Source organism: Knufia obscura (assembly GCF_036327395.1).
Source record: "Knufia obscura strain CCFEE 5817 isolate CBS 148926 chromosome Unknown scaffold_13, whole genome shotgun sequence".
NCBI classification, from domain to species: Eukaryota; Fungi; Ascomycota; class Eurotiomycetes; order Chaetothyriales; family Trichomeriaceae; genus Knufia; species Knufia obscura.
In genome coordinates, this window is record NW_027042699.1 from 847,580 (window position 1) to 865,244 (window position 17,665).

At 51.2% G+C, this 17,665-nt stretch overlaps 7 protein-coding genes across 7 annotated transcripts; 3 read left to right on the forward strand and 4 right to left on the reverse strand.

The window, feature by feature from the left end:
• Positions 1-453: 453 nt before the first annotated feature.
• On the forward strand, positions 454-798 carry PMZ80_009476 (uncharacterized protein; the record flags this gene model as incomplete). The annotated part of the gene is made up of 1 exon (XM_064877870.1): positions 454-798. One exon carries the CDS (start codon positions 454-456, stop codon positions 796-798), a length of 345 nt encoding a protein of 114 aa, XP_064726595.1.
• Positions 799-1,055: 257 nt separating this feature from the next.
• On the reverse strand, positions 1,056-2,573 carry PMZ80_009477 (uncharacterized protein; the record flags this gene model as incomplete). The annotated part of the gene is made up of 1 exon (XM_064877871.1): positions 1,056-2,573. The coding sequence occupies one exon, from the start codon at positions 2,571-2,573 to the stop codon at positions 1,056-1,058; it is 1,518 nt and encodes a 505-aa protein (XP_064726596.1).
• A 508-nt stretch (positions 2,574-3,081) lies between these two features.
• On the reverse strand, positions 3,082-4,819 carry PMZ80_009478 (uncharacterized protein; the record flags this gene model as incomplete). Its single annotated transcript, XM_064877872.1, has 1 exon — positions 3,082-4,819. A coding segment is annotated over one exon (1,738 nt), but the record flags the coding sequence as incomplete, so codon positions are not given.
• Positions 4,820-11,428: 6,609 nt separating this feature from the next.
• PMZ80_009479 (uncharacterized protein) lies at positions 11,429-12,469 on the forward strand (the record flags this gene model as incomplete). The annotated part of the gene is made up of 3 exons (XM_064877873.1): positions 11,429-11,459; positions 11,510-11,640; positions 11,698-12,469. Coding segments are annotated over 3 exons (934 nt in total), but the record flags the coding sequence as incomplete, so codon positions are not given.
• A 128-nt stretch (positions 12,470-12,597) lies between these two features.
• On the reverse strand, positions 12,598-14,424 carry RIB2 (DRAP deaminase; the record flags this gene model as incomplete). The annotated part of the gene is made up of 1 exon (XM_064877874.1): positions 12,598-14,424. One exon carries the CDS (start codon positions 14,422-14,424, stop codon positions 12,598-12,600), a length of 1,827 nt encoding a protein of 608 aa, XP_064726599.1.
• Positions 14,425-15,393: 969 nt separating this feature from the next.
• RPL32 (60S ribosomal protein L32) lies at positions 15,394-15,909 on the reverse strand (the record flags this gene model as incomplete). Its single annotated transcript, XM_064877875.1, has 2 exons — positions 15,394-15,624; positions 15,745-15,909. The coding sequence occupies 2 exons, from the start codon at positions 15,907-15,909 to the stop codon at positions 15,394-15,396; spliced, it is 396 nt and encodes a 131-aa protein (XP_064726600.1).
• A 560-nt stretch (positions 15,910-16,469) lies between these two features.
• PMZ80_009482 (uncharacterized protein) lies at positions 16,470-17,492 on the forward strand (the record flags this gene model as incomplete). The annotated part of the gene is made up of 1 exon (XM_064877876.1): positions 16,470-17,492. The coding sequence occupies one exon, from the start codon at positions 16,470-16,472 to the stop codon at positions 17,490-17,492; it is 1,023 nt and encodes a 340-aa protein (XP_064726601.1).
• Between the last annotated feature and the right edge of the window lie 173 nt (positions 17,493-17,665).

Genomic DNA, 17,665 nt, shown 5'->3' on the forward strand with positions numbered 1-17,665 from the left:
AATAAAATTGATGCAGAAGCTGCCCACCCTCCAGGCGTTAGGCGACATCATCACCGATCTACCGTTGGACAGGACCAAGAGAAATATCTGGGGTGGAAGCCAGTCACGAGAGACCTGCACAAGATCAGTAGATGCTTCCTTTTCGTCTATCCAAGCCCTTCAGTCCTGAAGAAGGATGGCGACGAGCAAGCAACAGCAACGGACGGGTCATGAAACGTGCAACTCAGCCGATATCGATAAAGAACTCCTTCCCTCGGCCATGATGTCATGCTAGTATCTACATGATTCAATGCGTCAGCAACAATCTACATAGAAAAGGTCACGCGTTGCCCTCACTGAACACTTGCCTCTTTTCACACAAGCAGTCAGACTGAACACACAGACCCCTTAACAAAACCATCTATCTTATTAACCATCTCAACCCACAAAATCAACCCACCTCAATCAAACCCCATGTCCCGCCCAATCACAGTCCCCACCTCCGACATGTCCGAACCCTCCAACCAACAAACCGCCAACGCCCACAACGACCAACCCTCCATGGTCGGCGGCCACCTAAACTACATCAAAGGCGCCGCCGCCTCTGCCCTAGGCTACGAATCCGGCGAGCAAACGAAGCAAGCCGCCGTGGAGCAGATGAGGGAGGCAAACAAGCAGAGTGAGGGCGCACCCGCTCAGAGTAATGTGTTGGGTGGCATTGAGAAGGCAGCGGGCAACTTGACGGGGTGTGAGGGTATGCAGAATGAGGGGCAGAGTAGGCAGACTACGGATGGGAGGGCGGGGAGTCAGACTGGTTGAGTGGCAATGCAGCGAGAAAGGCATGATGAAAAGAATCTAAGCAGAAGAATACGCATTGCAGAATCGCGCAGTACTTGGACTTCATCAAACCTGCCTGTATCGTCTATTCGTGTATGTTCATATGTATGTCGTGATGTTCATCTTCTCATATACCAGTTCTTCCTACCCTCAATGCTTCCCAAATCAAACCTCTTTCGCTCGCGCCCATCACAAACAGACAGATGTGTTCCAGAGCGGTGTGGCAGAAACAACCAATCTCAAAGTTCCTGATGAGTATTCGTAGGCAGCGGCACCTTTCCTTCCGCAGCCTCGGTCTCCAAAGTCATACTATGAGTGGGACTTTTGTCCACGATGATGCTGCCCTCGAGCATGTTTGTGTCCACGTTTTCCATGTCGTCCTGCTCCTCTTCTCGCATTTGTAGTCCCTCGTCATCGTCAGCTCCATCCTTCTGGGCAACACCTTCCCAATCCTTACCAATCGATCCAGGGTTCAGGGTTTCACTCAGCTTGTCTTCGTTTTCAGGGCCAGTACTGCTTTCATACCAACCTTGGTCGACCCATGACCCAATTATCTCTTTCGAGGCCTCTCCAAGTGAGTAGAATCCTGGATTCTCTCGTGGGTAGAACATGCTCGTATGCGCTGTAGTCTCATCTTTCGCTTTCTCATTGATCGCTTTGATCCACTGCATACCGGAAGCTTGTTCCGTAGGTTTACCGCGACCCTCTTTTACAGCAGCAGGTAGATTGCAAAATGTTCGATCTCGTCCAGAAAGTGTTTCGGTTAGGCCATACCCTTCACGAGCACCTCTACCGAGGTTCGTATAGAGGTTGGCAGCTCCGATCCCACGCTCAGTGCATTGCTTATTGACGGTCTCGACCCGCTGCCTTAGACGCTCTGCTTTCGCCAGGTCACCCACGAACAGAAGATGTGAACTTGCCCAGCCCCAGCCTGCAGAGATCTTCTCTCTTTGCGAATACAGCGCAGCTGCACCACCTGCTGCAACAGCTCCAGCCGCGCCAGCGAACATAGCGTATTTGCCCCAAGATTGCCATCTGGGAGAGGCTGCTGCGTCCGCTACGTCGGCTGCTGATGGTGCGGGCAATGCTCCGGCTGGTGGGGTAGCGGGAGCAGTGGGAGTGGTAGAGCCGCTTTTCCCACCCCATCCGAAGATTGAGGCCACCTCGTTGTAGGTATTGTAGGCATTCGCTGCTACTTTGTGTCCTCCTTCTAAACCATGGGCAATCATCTCCGGTGCGAGTCCGAGGAATGGCGTATCGAATGCGAGTAGGCCTTGTACATGAGGGAACATTAGATTCGTCGATCCAGGCTCCACAGGTGCAGGGTTTGGACGCGAAGTGCTCGTCGTTGTACCCAATGTCGTGTTCGAAGGAAAATTCGGCGCATCAGGATTGGAAGTCGAGGCAGAGGCAGGTAACGGTCTCTCGCTAGCAAGCAGAAGTAGTGTCTCAGCAGCCACTATACCTCCCATCGAATGGCCAACAAGGATGGTATGCACCGCCGGGTCAACGGTTGGCGAAGGAGTGCCATTCGCTACCTCCAGATCGATCACTTTGTTCTCCAGCCATTCTCGAAACCGCCCGACGCACTCACTCAAATCTCCTCGTGTCTCATATCTCGGATAGGCTACCGCGACGACATTAACCTTGGGGAGAGCATGACTGATTAACGCACGCAGGTGCTCTGGGAAGGTCCCGAACGTGTCGTCACCGCCTTTGAAGCCATGAATGAACACCAGGAGTAATATTTTGCGCATGCTCACGGATCCTATCAGGTGTATGGATCATCATGGTAACTGAATGCCATCAACTCCCATCGTGAGCTAACGTTGCGCAAGCAGAAGCAGTGGTATTGAAAAGGCAAGCGCGAGTGTATGTGATAATAGCACTCATGCGAGGGGGCTGAAGCACACGTGATACTGGTTACGTCATTCAAAAAGTGCGAAAGGAGGAATGTGACGATGACTTGAGCAAAGAATTGTTGCCATTTCTTGCCCAGATGTGGTACTGCAGCTTCAAGCTGTACCTGATACTAATCTCTATTCACTCATCATGCCATGCTTCTTCTTGGTAGCTCCGAAAATGCTACTTTTGAAACGAAACCCAATGCAATGTCTTTGCATGATTAACGCCTAGCCATGCCATTTTCGCTTGAACGCTCAATGCTTCGGCCTCGAAAACCGTTGCTATGCTGTAGATAAATATGCTTTTAGAAATGTTGAAATGAAGAGAAACGACTCAATAAGCTCTACCTATTCCGTACTGCTAATATGGACGGTAGGCTTGAGTTCCCGGTGTTACGGCATGCCCAGCCCATGCATCTGGTTGTAGGCATGGCATTGGTCCCGGATGTAGTTGGTTCGTATTTTTGCTCAAAGGTTGGTAGTGCATCTGCTGATAATCGATATTCTTGGTTGGATTCTGCATGGCACCGGAAGGTGGTGGGTAGAGCAACGTATTGACATGTCGGACGGGTCGATAGGGGGAACTTCTGTTCATGAGGAAATAAGATGGAGAAAGACCCGGTCGGGTTGGAGTGCCTGTGCCATACAGATTGGTAGGACTTGTATGAGCTGAGCCGGCATGGCTTGGAACAAGAGAGCCTGTGGTAGGGACACCTATGTTTGTGTTCGAAATCGGTGGCATGTTTGATGGTCCTGCTGTGATGGGAATGATCGGTTGAGAGTAGCCTGTGGTGTTGGGATAGACGGCACCCATAGCTCGTGGCCCAGACAGCGACAGAGGCGCCAGCTGCGTGCCGGCTCTGTTGGCTGAATTAGGTATCGGAAGCGGCAGTTGTGGTACTCGGGCTGAGTCATACGAGTTGGCTGTGTTTGCCGAACCAGGTGTGTAGACCGAATTTGGAGTAAGGACCGTAGGTGACAAATTTGTACTAGCCGACAGAGACGATTGAATGCGCTTGGCCGGTGGTAGTTCGAGAGATGTGTCCAGGCTTCGTTTCCTTCCATACGGATACTCCATGCCTGTAGGTTGTCTGACAGGTGATCTTGGCAGATATGGCAGAGTGTGCAGCGGGTTGGGTAGATTTGAATAGACTCCATTGACAGATCGCTGGCCTGAAGGAGGCGAGGGTAGCTTGTGAGGAATAGCTTGCGTGACAGGCGTAGTAGGTGAATTGGCCTGAGACCTGTCAAATCTCGATGCCTTCTCGTAGAATGAACCAAGTCTGCCTAACTTCGACTTCCACTCTTCCCATTCCGCGTGGGAAGCGTAGAGTTCATATCTCATATTGCTCAGGAACTCCACTTCCATGATGTGTATTTCGTTCACCGAAATGCCGGATACTTCGGCCCATGTTTTGTTCGTGTAGGTGTTGTCATCCAAAAATTTGTTTCCCAACATCAAGGCGATTGTCAGCAACCTAAACTCGCTCCCTCTCTTTCCGCTCACACTCCGGTTGAACTTCTTGAGGCGATGAATGAACATTAGAGCCAAAAGTATCACATTCTTGCCCACTTGTGTCGTGCTCAGAATTGTTGTGACCCATTTCCTGAACCCGATCGATGGAATGGCATCTGGATTCAGTCCACGGTCCGGGGCTGCACCATATGGCAGTGCCTCTGCGTATTCCAGCGTGTCGGACGTCTCGAACCAAAATAGACATGTGATCTCTGCCGCGAATTCTGCCAGGCTGCCCTTGCTGCTGTTGACAGATCCAGGAATTTGTAGGTGGGATGCAATTTGGTCCTCTTGCGGCTTAGCAGCACTAGTTCCATAAGATTGTCCGGTCGGTTGTGCTCTGAAACCATATTCACCAGCAGTGTTCTTTCCAATTGGAGCATAAGCAGCAGGCCGAGTGTCCAGATGAGTCATACTAGCCGTGGGTTTCTGTTCGCTCAGGTAGGGGTATGTCTGTTGGTATGATCCTCTGCCATTCGGTACTGAAAGAGCAGCCATGTCTGTAGTAGCTGGGGGTGTGGGCAGTCCTCCCCCAAACCAACCTCCTACACTCCTGCCACTACCACCATTCGATATGCCTTGACTAGGTCGACGGTACGAGTTGTGTCCAAGAAGGTGCTGGCTGGAGCTCAGATCTGCTGCACCTGGGTGGAATGCTACCATTGACGACATTGGTGGTTGTTAGGAGTAGTAGATGGTCGTAGAGAATTATCGTCCCGCATGCGAGGTACGAGATGTCGTCCGTAAGCTCATAGGAGTGACTGTTGCGTCAGATGATGGCGGTGACTTGTCGTGAATGAGGTGGGGTTTGATTTGGTGAATGATGGTGTTGATGTGAAAAGAAGTTGAACAGATCCAATTGACGATATATCGGCAGTGCACGGGTCGATCGTTCGGTAGGCATGCAGGTCCTTTGAGGAATATTGGCTCAAGGCTGCAATGAAGTGAGATTGTTTAGGGCCCGCGTCCCAAATGGTTTGTTCATGGAATGTTATGGCGGTAGCAACCAAAGATCCGAGTGGGGAACGCAGGGCAACGCAATGTGGAAGTCAGGACAGGAAGGAAGTCATAGTCACCGCCAACGCCAGCATCAACACCACACAATTTGACACCAAACTTAACAAGTAACAAGGTATGTCAAACGCGAGGGAGTGAGCATGAGTGGACCTCGCATGGAACAAGAGAGGGCCTTTCTCACAAAAGAAGCTGTAGGAGCATGAATACCTGGCAAAGTTTGTGGCTGCTAGCAGCGGCGACGCAAGGCCTCTCGGATGGATCAAAACTGGCTGATCATCTGAAAGTGTAGGATGGATGAAGTCCAGGTGAATGTAGCGCGTAATGCATAGGAGTTGGTGCGAGTAGTGCGTGTTGCATTCATGCTTGTGCAAACGCACTGCAGATTCTCAGGCAAATTGAGTGAATCAAAGTGTCTTGGACGGAAGGGATGGGTTCGAGGCTCGGCTTGATGTCAGAAGCCAACGCCAACTAGGGCAAAAAGAGCAAGTTGCGAGATTCATCAGCACGGTCCAATGGTGACAGAAAGCTTGGACTCCATCGTATCGACATGCGCGGCGATTGCCCAAGTGGACAACACGTAGGTGGACAGCCGTGATGGGCGATGTTTGAGAAGGATCAGGGCTGGGATGGCAAGGAACGGGTGACGAGACTGACTGGCGGTACCATGACCGCATTTAGCTCGGACAGGCTGAGGAAAAGTGGTGTAAAAGTGGTTGCGAGGAGAAAATAGTGCGAAGCTGTGCGTGTGCAGTGATGTGGAAACGAGAGCAAAAAGCATGATCAGACCATGGTCCGGGCTAGAAGTGGACAAGAAGGGATGGCGGCGAGGCGCAGGATGTGTGTGGTATCATCGGCTGAAAAGCAAGCAAGCGTCTCTACGCCGGTCCAGCGATCAGAGACAAATTCAGGTCGGATCAAGGGCCAACACGACGAGCGATGTGGAAAAAGGACACGAGGCCGAAACAGGACGAGGATAAGATGTGGTTCCATGGCGGGATGCTTCTGCGGCCCATGCTGGCTTGACGGATGATGGATCTGATGGGCAGATAGGAGATGCGCCTGATTTGCACGACAAAAGTGAAAAAGAAGCGCTCGCTGAGTGCAAACGAAGTGACATGACAAGCCGCGACTAGCTGGTTGCTGTATGGCCTGCTAGTCGGATGACCCCAACTCACGACATGACAGAGCAGAACGCCGGCGGATACGCAGGCCCTACCTCGGACAATGCACACTTTTCACGCTATTCCTGGGCGCGCAAGGACGAGTAGAAACCGGCGCTGACGCTTGTGACAACATCAGCATAACTCAACAGCTCGGAATCCGTAACATAGCCAGGGCTATTATCCGATTCTCTGGGCAATCAAGGGCAAGGAACAATAATGACGATAGCGTATTATCAGGCAAGGCGGAGTCCTCGGGTTCATACTCATACTTGGGATTTGATGAGCCCATGTCAGCCTGTAACAAGACAGGCTGTGAGAAGTAAGACAAGGTAAAGGATGAATCGGCACGGGATCCTCTGCAAAGTGCAACAAGAGTCTGGTGGTTGCTTTAGCGGCAAAGCAAGCAAGATTTGAGCGCAGGTGGGCAGAGATAGGCATAGATATTCGTGAGTTGGGAGGCCTTGATAGCGCAAACTTTAGTTTCTCCAATGCAAAGAGCCCCTCCCATGTCCTCCTGAACCAGTCAGCTCGCCTCAACCTTAGCGCAAGCCAGCATACGGCTTCGAGCCTGCTTGACTCCGGCTTCATCGCTTCGTTCATTGAGACTCACCACGCTAGGCCGAACAAGGAGGTCGCCTCGAAGGTACACGCTATCCGAATCACCAGAGATGGAGGTGCTGATCACCACCAATCAATATATCATCCATGCCGCTGCAGCCTGGGTCAGACGAGGAGATACTGGTCGGTGGCATCAGATGCACTATCTGCCGGGCTTCTCGTTTTAGTTTGCAGTCTGTACGGACATTTGAGACGTGACCAGCGTTACCAAGGATCATGGCATAGCTTTCACGATCATTGGCCAAGAGCGACATTTCCAGCTTTGTGCATAAGCAGCCTTCCGTTTGATCCTGTAATACTGTGCGCCTGAGCTCAAGTCGGTTCAATTTGCACGCGTTGTCTTGCTTAGGTCTAAGGATGATTATTGAAGACCATGTTGCCCAAACGCTTCAGCTCGGCTCGATGTTCGATGGGCGCACTTCATCGCCACTACTACGTACTTACTGCAGCAGGGCAAAGGTATCATTTCAGCATCCCTTGGCGATGCCTGCGAGCTTGAAATTGTTGCATGGTTTGTTTCCACTTCAAGTTGGTGTGTGTATATCCAGAAACTATTGGCGGAAATGTCATCCTATTCCGTTTCCATGCTAGTGTTATTCAGTGTTGCCAACAAACTCGATATCAGATCAGAGAGCACGATAATAATAACAGCATTGTGCTGGTTGTCACCTTTTACTCGCCTTCTTGTGAGCTCTGGGAGATTTACCTCTACGAGCATACAAACATCAGTGGCCATAGTGCAACATATGTTGCGGCGATCCTGGGTTTTCGCTTGAACTTGTGGAAGAAGCAGAGTCCAGAAATCAACAGTTGCACTGATACTCCGTAGAGTACCACGGTAAAATTGAAGTCAATAATCTGCATGGTCTTCAGTGGCTTGACCAATAGCTCAACAAATCATCTTGCGCATCATCCCGGCCCAGAAAAAGCATGTCCATCTCTGGAGCAGAGCATTATTCACCGTCGATGCAAGCACCCAACATTATTGGCACAAATCATCGCGGCTACAAGCAATAATCGTCCCTGCCGACTTTTGAGCAGCCTACAAGCATCATGAATCAACGGTCACCTTTCGCGACGAGCGACCCATAATCTCGGCAAGCTACGATATCGACGTTGTAACACGCGTTGCTTCCCAACTTTCCTAGAGCAGGTGCCACTTCGGTCTCGAAGACGCGAGTGCCATGACTACTACCGGAGCTTGTCACGCCCTGCCTAACAACAGCATTTCACTGCAGGCTGCAGAACTTCACTCAGTGCCGCATGGTCTCCTTCCAAATGTTTGATCTGTGCTTGTATGCCACAGGACGCGTCAGACTGCGGCGGCTACGACGTAAATCCAGAAGTCATGCATATTTGCGTCCAGCTTCACCCTCGATCCCATGCTGCATTGGTCAACGGGCACTCACCTTCCGCCGCGTGACCTTCCCAGTACGGGCTTGCGCAGCGGCCACCTTGACTCAAGTTGTCCAGCAGGTGCCTCGGCTGCCAGTGCCCTACGACGGGCTTTCAAACAGCCCCAACCATTATTTGTGTAAACAGTCCCATGGTGGTTTTCCGAGCAGCATGGGTTTGCAGAAACCGAGCAATCTGAACTCAGGGAGCCAGGCAATACGAGAGAGTAGCCACACTCATCTTATAATTGTGCAGCATCGCGGTGACCTTAGAGTATGACTTGAGAAATGGAGAGTCATGGCTTCGCTAAAAGCCTTTGAGGTCAGTCTCCATGAGGTATCGCTCAGTTTCCAACCACGACGCGCACATCGCTTTGAACCAAATGTTCATGGTGACAAGGATTATCAAATGACCAGCTTAGAAGCCTTGTCAAATACGAATCTGAAATCGCGATGTGAAGTAGCACTTCCGCCAGCTGTTGATGCATATTGGCAGCTTCCAATGTAGCTTCGCGTAGCTGTTGTTGTCTCAACGCAATCACAAGACTCGCCGTCATGGTTATGTGCTCATCTGTCGACAGGTTTAGTTAGCTCGGCATGCTATGAATAACGAAGTCATGGGCTCCAAACACGAAAGTTGTTCTTACGAAGCTGCTCCGAAAAGCAAACTGAGCCTGGCTACGATCGAGCAGATATTCGAACACTCATTATTGGTCCCACGCTATCAAGATCTTGCAGTTCCTACCGCACGTTCCATAACCCTTACCCATAAAGGCAACTGCACAAGTTTGAGTTTCAGCATCTGAACAGCTGCAAGCACCGACGATCCAATCGCTCCGTAAGAGACCACTAACATTACAATAGGTCGGTTTCTTCGTATGCGGAGTTAGGCCCTGCCACTTGGCGAATGCATCTCGAAACCCCGCGAGGATGAAATAATGTGCCAGTGTGCCTTTATCCTTCGCCTGACCGCCACATGCATGTGTACCACGGAGGTTACGACTTATCATACACCGCGCCTCTTGCTTGCCGAACCTGCAACAATCTCCGATGTAGCCATTCGATTTTTGTCGGACATCGAGGGACCAGCTGCCTTGCGAAACAGAGGTGCGCTAGCAAAACATCTGGAATAAACCGTCCGAGACATGATTGGCAGGTCACAGTCGTGGAGCATTTTTCACCTTTTCCCAAACATCGCTTCGGATTCCTCTGGGGTTCTGGAATTATTAATGCTTGCATTTTGGACATCTGTTCCTGATATCCATGGCCTTGATGAGCATGTCTCCGTACGACGCGAGTACACTCGTCTGCACGCTCTGCCCGACACATGATCACACACTGCTTTACGCTTCGGAGCACGCCAGAAGCAATTTTTGCTGAAGCCGTTCGTCAGACCGCATTCGAGGATATCATTTCTATTACTCCGAAGCTTCCGGTCACTCCAGCCGTGGATGCGATCATGCTTGTCGCGCTATGCAGGATATACGTGAGAGGATCTCGATGATGGGACCGTAGCATGAACGGATGCACTCACTAACCGAGCTTATTGCGTACGCTACCATTAGGACGATCAAGACTGTCGTTTTGAGCATGATTCGAGCTCGTTTGAGCGATAACGTTGACCGCTCTACCGAAAGTCTACGTTACTCTATCTGCTTGGAAGAACGGAGTCATGGAGAGTCATATCATCCTACATCATACCTAACGGGATTGGCAGTGGAATAAGACAATGCGCGCGTAGACAGTACCGATAAGCGACGCAGCGTCCCCTCGACACTTCACGGGGCTGACACTTCAGCGAGCACGGCACCATTGTCCTGTGCCACGATATGACAACGCGAGAGCAATGTGTCTGTCGTTAGCAGGTATTCTCAACAGGGTATCTATTGACGGCGATCATGTGTAGCAGGACCATGCTTTATGACTTAACAAGTTCATATGTTGTGCTGTTTTCAGTTTCTCGCATAGGCGAAGACCCGATAGCGTGGACATGGCTATAAACCGAGTCAGAACATCACATCCATCTTTGTGCCTAGGAAGAGTAATGTGTCCCGACGACACCGGCCACAAAAGGACAACTCACAAATCATTCCCTGACCAGTATGGGCTACCATCACGAGCAACAAGTTGATTTCATGCATGCATGCGCCATTGCGCGCTGGCAAGCACGGCGTCAACAACCTGAAGAGCAGAGCGGCCTGTGTGCTTCATTTTCATCACAAGGCTACGGAAAGAGCGTGGGGCAAACAGGTCTGCAAGAGGGGGCTCTTGACATCTAGATTCATACCTCACACTGACCGTGGGAGGCGACAGCACAGGTGAGCTTCCTTGGACTATAGCAGTTATGTAGGTCATGGGCAAGATCGAGGTGCGATTTTGTGGCAGCAAGAGGACACCCAGGAGAGCAAGCGCAATGGTACATAGCGTACCAGCAGTCACGGTCTCAAAGGTGCCTATGTAGACGATGAATTCGGTAGGTACAGATCATCAATTGCACAGGCGGTAATGGCATGCCAGCAAGCCCTTATTGAGAATAACGGCTATTCCAAGCTGCTCCAAAATGTTCAAATGGCAGGCACGACCAATCTGCCTCTCTGCTTACAGCACGAATGATCAATCACAAAATCTGATTTGCGCAAAATGTTTCCGAACATCTGTGTCGTCACGTTTCCGGCTTTGCACTTCATTGCATCAAGTGCAGCAGCACAACGTGAAGGCGTTGTTGTCGATGCTCAACTGATCATTCTAAAGCACTAACAGAACTGTAACCGTCAAGATGACTGTACTCAATATTGATTGCCGCTCAAAGCAGCCACCAACACGAGACTTGCCACCGGGCAAGGAGCTGCCAGACTCACTACCCAAGCCTGGCAACAGTCATGGTCACCCAACCAAGTCAAATGAGAACACTAACGCCAGTCTCTTCTTCGTGGGGACAGCGACGACGATTCTGTGGGTGCCTCTTGCCACGTAATATGCTTTGGGCTGATGAGGTTACAGGAAGTGGGAGGGTTTCACTTTGATGACTGATGTAAGTTAAACAACAGACTCGAGGCTGATCTTACCCTAACCTTCGAACAGCCAAACTTTCTCCACGCTGGCGACCATGTTCACCTCGGGCCAGGCGTCACAGGCACCCGTCAGACGAATCCAGCAGTTAACCTCGAAGACCTTCCTCAGGTTGATGCTATTCTGCTCTCCCACTACCATGCGTGAGTACTGTCACAGCCCTTTCACGATATCTTCTCGAGGTACTAACTCAATGCCAGCGACCACTTCGATGAAAAAGTCGAAACGTCTCTTCGCCGCGACCTCCCCATCATAACCACACCACACGCCAAAGATCACCTCGCAAATAAGGCCTCCGAGTCCTTCACCAACGTCCACGCCCTAGACTTCTGGCAAGACCTCACCGTCGACTTCCTCACGTCTCAAACCACATCTGCCACCCTACCCAAACCCCAGATCCACGTCACAGGCATGCCAGGAACTCACGTTCCACCAGGACCGCTCGCCGCCGCGAACGATCTTCTCGGTGCCGTCCCACCAACGAACGGGTGGATGCTCGAGCTCGGCTACTCATCGCCTCAAGGACAATCCTCGCAACCATCAAATACCTCAGCAACAAACACCTCAGATTCCAGCTCAACCTTCCAATCCGGCTACAGAATCTACATCTCAGGTGACACCCTCCTCTTCGACGACCTCCACAAGATCCCTGAGATGTACAGCTCCCATACCGGCAAGCCCATCGACCTGATGCTCATCCACCTAGGCGGAACAACAATCCCAAGTCCGAAAGTGCCGCTGCTTATGGTCACCATGGATTCAAAGATGGGCGTCCAGCTTATGCAGGTCATCAATGCTGATGTCACGGTGCCGATTCACTATGACGATTATGATGTTTTCTTATCCCCACTATCCGACTTCAAGAAGGCAGTTGAGGATGCTGGGTTGAACAGTAAGGTGGTATACCTTGATCGTGGTGAAGAGTATAGGTTCGAAGTGAGGAAGGATGAAAGTCTGATGCCAATTGAGTAGGAGGAGACTGAAGACCATACATGGCCAGTATCCATGAATTTGCTGTACAATACTTACGCCGAGAAAATTTCTCAGACGTGAACTGATTGGGTATCTCAAAATCACGAAGCAGCACGTTAATGCTCCGCCTATTCCCCAACCTGTATCTCCTTATTCTTCTCAAGACCTCTCTGGTTCTTCCTCTCCGCAATCTCCTTTTCAGCATCAACATCCATCTTCGCCTCATCCCCAAGCGCCTCATAATCCCAACTCGGCGGATCCATAAGATCACTACTCGTGTCGCCAGGCGCCCTAGTCCATTCAGGCATAGGACTGGTATATCGCCACTTCCCCTCCACATCCGCATAAGCCAGCGCATGCAGATATATCCCCAGCTCTTGTGGCCCAGGATCACTATACAATGGCGTCTGACATACATCGCAGATCTCACCCGTGAGTTTCTCCCCTTTCCGCAGGTTATAGTCCTGGACCATCTCGTCATGTTGCTTTACCATCTCTGCATACGCTGGGTCTTTTTCTTCAGACTGTGTGGAGTTCGATGGCTCAGGAGGGGGTGTGAGACTGCCGGCGTGGAGGGTACCGTGGTGAAGGGGTTTGTAGTCTGCGGTTGGACCGTACTTTTTGTGGAGTTCTTGAGCGCGGAGGAGTTCGAGTTGGGTTGGTGTTGTTTGGTGGGTTTGGGTTATGCCTAGGTCTTGCATGGTTTGCGAGATGCTGGATGGGGTGTCTTTCTCGTTCGTGCTATTAGATTCATGCGTGTCGTTTGTGCCATTCGTGCCCTTCGTGCCATTCGTGGTAGAGGCTGGTTTATCTGCGTTGTAGGAATATGCATCTGCTACTTCTGTCTTGCCCATTTTGCCGAGCCTTTCTTTAATCTCATCGTCGTGATCGCCTGTTGAGTCTCCTTTTGCTAAACTCGCACCAAAGACTCGTCTATTGCTGTAGATCGGATCATTCGAAATAGGATGCCCCAGAAATTGTAGGTGTACCCGTATCTGATGTGTCCTACCCGTCAAAGGCAAACAATGCACAACACTATAACCCTCATCTTCCGTGCCAGCAAGCGGTTTCGCGGCCACAAGCGGCGCATCCGTCTGCTTCTCCTGCCCATCCTCCCTCGCCTTCACCTTCGCAGGATAATATGCCACCCTCCGAAACAACGTCTTCGCACTCTTCCCACTCGCCCTCGCCCGATTCAGCCCCAAAATAGGACTAATCTGCAATATCGGCTCCTCACACTTCACAATCCCACCTGTCCCCTCCTCACCCTCCCAGCCCTCCCCATCAGGAAACCGCCCCTTCACCCTCGCAACATACTCCTTCCGTACCGTCCGCCCCCTCAACTTCGCACTGATATCCTCCGCCTCCCGACTCGTCTTCCCCACGAACATCACGCCACTCGTCAGTCGATCCAGCCTGTTACACGGCAACGGGTTGAACGCGTAGTGTCGTTCCGCGCGCATTATCTCGACCACACTGTTGTATTTATATCGTCCTGCTGGATGCACGGGTACACCAGCTGGCTTATCAATAACGATCATGCTGTCCGTCTCATTGATCACCCGGATCGGCTGCGCACTCACAGGCGGTTCATGCCGATGTAAAGTGTGACTTATCACGTCCCCATTCCGCACGGGTGTAGTTGTATCCAGACATGGTTTCCCATTCAGCACGATCCGCCCATCGAGGATCGCCTCCTTGTAGTACTCCCGACTTCGATCCCGAAACTCAGCAGCGAAGATATCGAGGATCTCGCGGTCGCGCCAGCGGGCTTTGCAGTACGTGTTGTAGGTGTAGTGGTAGGGTGCTACGCGGCGGAGGCCGTTCTCGAGGTAGTAGGGGCGCGGCCAGGGGTCGCAGGGTGTTATTGCGACGGAGGGGGGTGGGGGGAGATTTGGCCGGTCGTCTTTGGATGGGTCGTAGTGGAGGGTTAGGTCGGTGGTTGTGAGGGCCATGCTGGGGGTGGGGTAGCGGCCTTTTCGTGCCAGGTAGGCGAGGATTCGGGGGGAGGGCGCCAATTTGGTGTGATTGTGGTGGTGGTTGGGTGTGTTTGGGTTGATGGGGTTGGACTTTTTTTTGTGAGGATGCGATCTCCAACTTGGGTGCGAGGATGATCTCCGCAGGCGCTTGAATGGGCTCGACTTCCTTTTCAGCTGCGTATCGTACTCATGGCGTGAATTGTCTCGAGGCGCATACCCGTAGGCAATGACAGCAGGTGATGCAGGTTAGCTCTCGACGTTTCAGTGATGCAGTAGGGAGACAAGGTCAAGGGACGAATTGGAAATTTACTAGCACAGAATCCACTACAGACACCACTACGCTAGAATGTGCTTCGACGCTACAGTCCCTACCTGCCAGGCTGCTCGGACGATAGTCATGTGCTTGATGTTTGGAGGGGAAAGAATTTAAGCAGCCGGAACACGGACAGTCTGTCATTCTGAGCAATGTTGCATTGGCCGCTGGCTGGAGCAGAGCTTGCGTAAATTCCGATACGCATAAGCTGATGCATTGCTAGACCGTCAGGACAGGCATGTAGATGGCGAGCCGAAACGGATAGATGTATGACGGCGGCAGCATGAGCAGAAGCAGTTGTCAGAAATACAAAAAACCGAGTCTGATGTTTGTTGAGTCCGCCTCCAAAAGCCGGGTCTTGCTTCTGTCTTTGGAAATTGAATGCTGCGGTCATGGACAGAGGCTTTGTAAATGGTGGTAAAGTGATATCGATTTCGTATCGTACTTGCAGGATATATGTGCCATTGCTACCCCAGCAGCACAAACCCACCACGTCTCTTCATATCTCGCGAATTGCAGTTGAGCAATCTCAAGACTTCGTGTCTCAGATATACCAGCCCAGGTCCTGCACGCAAATAAGTTCTTCTATCCCATCGATCGCTTCAGACACAACTCCTTCTTCATTCACACATTTATGCCTTGGTGGTAACTCTAGCCTTAGCGTTGGTGACCTTGACACCCAAGGCCTTTGCCTTCGCGACGATCTCAACTCGCTTTCGGGATGATACAGCGTGGGCGATCTCGGCAGCGTATGTTCGGTTGTGCATGAGGAGGAGTTCGACGTCTCGTGGATTGTTGACTAGGAACGCTTTGTGGCCGGAAGGCATCATGTGTCTTGTCTTCTTGTTCGAGCCGAAACCGATCTGGAAGAGGGCATGTCAGTATTCGTTCTTGCAGAGCCCGTCCGTTCTCTTCTTGGTCGTTGCACAATCTTAAATTTCCTTCTCTGCTCCTTCCATCCCCAGGACCTGGTTTTGACATACCGAAGGCATAACCATCTGACCCTTAAACCGTCTTCGCACTCTGTTGTCGATACCCTTTGGCTTTCTCCATGCTGACGGCACACACATAAATGTGTCGGACTGATGTCTGTGCCATTTCTTTGGGTGCTTCTTGACGATAGCGACGTGCTTCTTTGCGGACACCATCTTCGCGAGATGTTAGTATTGGATTCGTATAGTATGCGCGGTGGATCGAGCTGACCTTGTCGGTATTTGTGGTGGTCCTAGAATTGTCGAAATACTCCTGCGGCAAGGTGGTGAACCGCGCTTGGCCAAGTCGATTTTGCAGTTGTGTGCGTGAAAATCAGCTGACATAATGCATCTATTTGAAGAAGGTTTGGCGATATCACTAAAATCCCGGCCGGCTTCCTTCTTCATTCCTTTGTACTCAGACTACTACGAAGCCATCTACCGAGTATTACATTCTGGTGTGCACTTGACACCGTACAAGGTGCTCAAACTCACCCGGCGCTATGGCCGATGCTGTCGTATTGCTCTGCTATGTGTGCCGTCCTAATCGTTTCGTTCACAGTTGGGTCATCCAGACATCATACCCCAAATTTGCCTAATACTCTGACTCAATTGGGCAGGTGCGAACTGATACCAATCCTCAACTGCTACTGTATTATTATGTGACTTCGTTTCTGCACATTGCAAATCATTCGACATCACTCTTGTCTCCATACGTACTCTTTCTGCTAGTGAAAATGTCAATCGGCGTTGCAATCCTAGGCGGCGGCATCTTCGCTCGCGAAGAACATCTCCCAGCCGTCAACAAATCAGAAGATCTAACACTCAAGGCAATCTACTCGCGCTCATTGAAGTCTGCTAAGTCTCTCGAGACTGACGAGAGCAAAGTCGATCTCTACTCAGATGACTCCGGCTCAGGCAAAGGCCTCGACGACCTGCTCTCGAGATCAGACATCCACGCTGTCATCATCGCCCTTCCAATCAAGAATCAGCCTGAGTACATCCGCAAAGCACTCTTAGTAGGCAAGCATGTTCTTAGCGAGAAGCCAGTGGCCGAAAATGTCAAGGAAGGTATCGAGCTAATCGAGTGGTATGAGAAGGAGATTCAGCCAAAGGGCGTGACATTCGGTGTCGCTGAGAATGCCCGCTTCTGGGCAGCCACTGTCTATGCCGGCGAGCTGAGACAGAAAGCTGGCCAGGCGTTGACCTTCAGAGCTCGGATGCAGACACTTCTGGAAGGAGGAAAGTACTACGAAACTGATTGGCGAAAAGTGCCTACTCATCAGGGTGGTTTCTTGCTTGATGGTGGCGTGCACTTCACAGCCTCGCTGAGAGTGTTGCTAGGGAACAACGAGCCGATTGCCAGTATATCTGCACATACTGCTCAGCTACAGAAGCACTTACCACCTGTTGATACTATCGAGGCTACTGCAAAGACCAAGAACGGCGCTGTCGGTAGCATCTCTATCTCATTCGGCACAACCGCAGGTGGCAGTGAATATCACGTTGGCAGCAAAGACGGCTTTGTCTCTGTCTCGAACAAAGTCGTCACAAGCGGTGGTAAGGAGGGGAAGATTGAAGAGGAAGGCTCAGGTGTGACACCAGAAGTCAGAGCTTGGGGTGAAGGTCTTGCTAGCAAGAAGCCAAATCCTCTGCAGAGCCCCAGAGAAGCTCTAGCTGATCTAGAGATCATTGAAGCTTGCTTGAGGAGTGGAGAGCAAGGCGGAGCGCCAATTGAGCTCAAATACCAGCAGGTTTGAGACATCAGGTGCAAGAAGCTGGGTAGTGCACTCTTATCGCCACAGCTGCAAAGTACGGTAGGCTGAAACACTTTACCAGACATGCCTTTCCGCAGCTTTTCTATTCCATTTGCACTTTGTCAGGTCACGATCGAACTCATATACAGGACCTCCTCGTAGGGAGACCCCTAAGC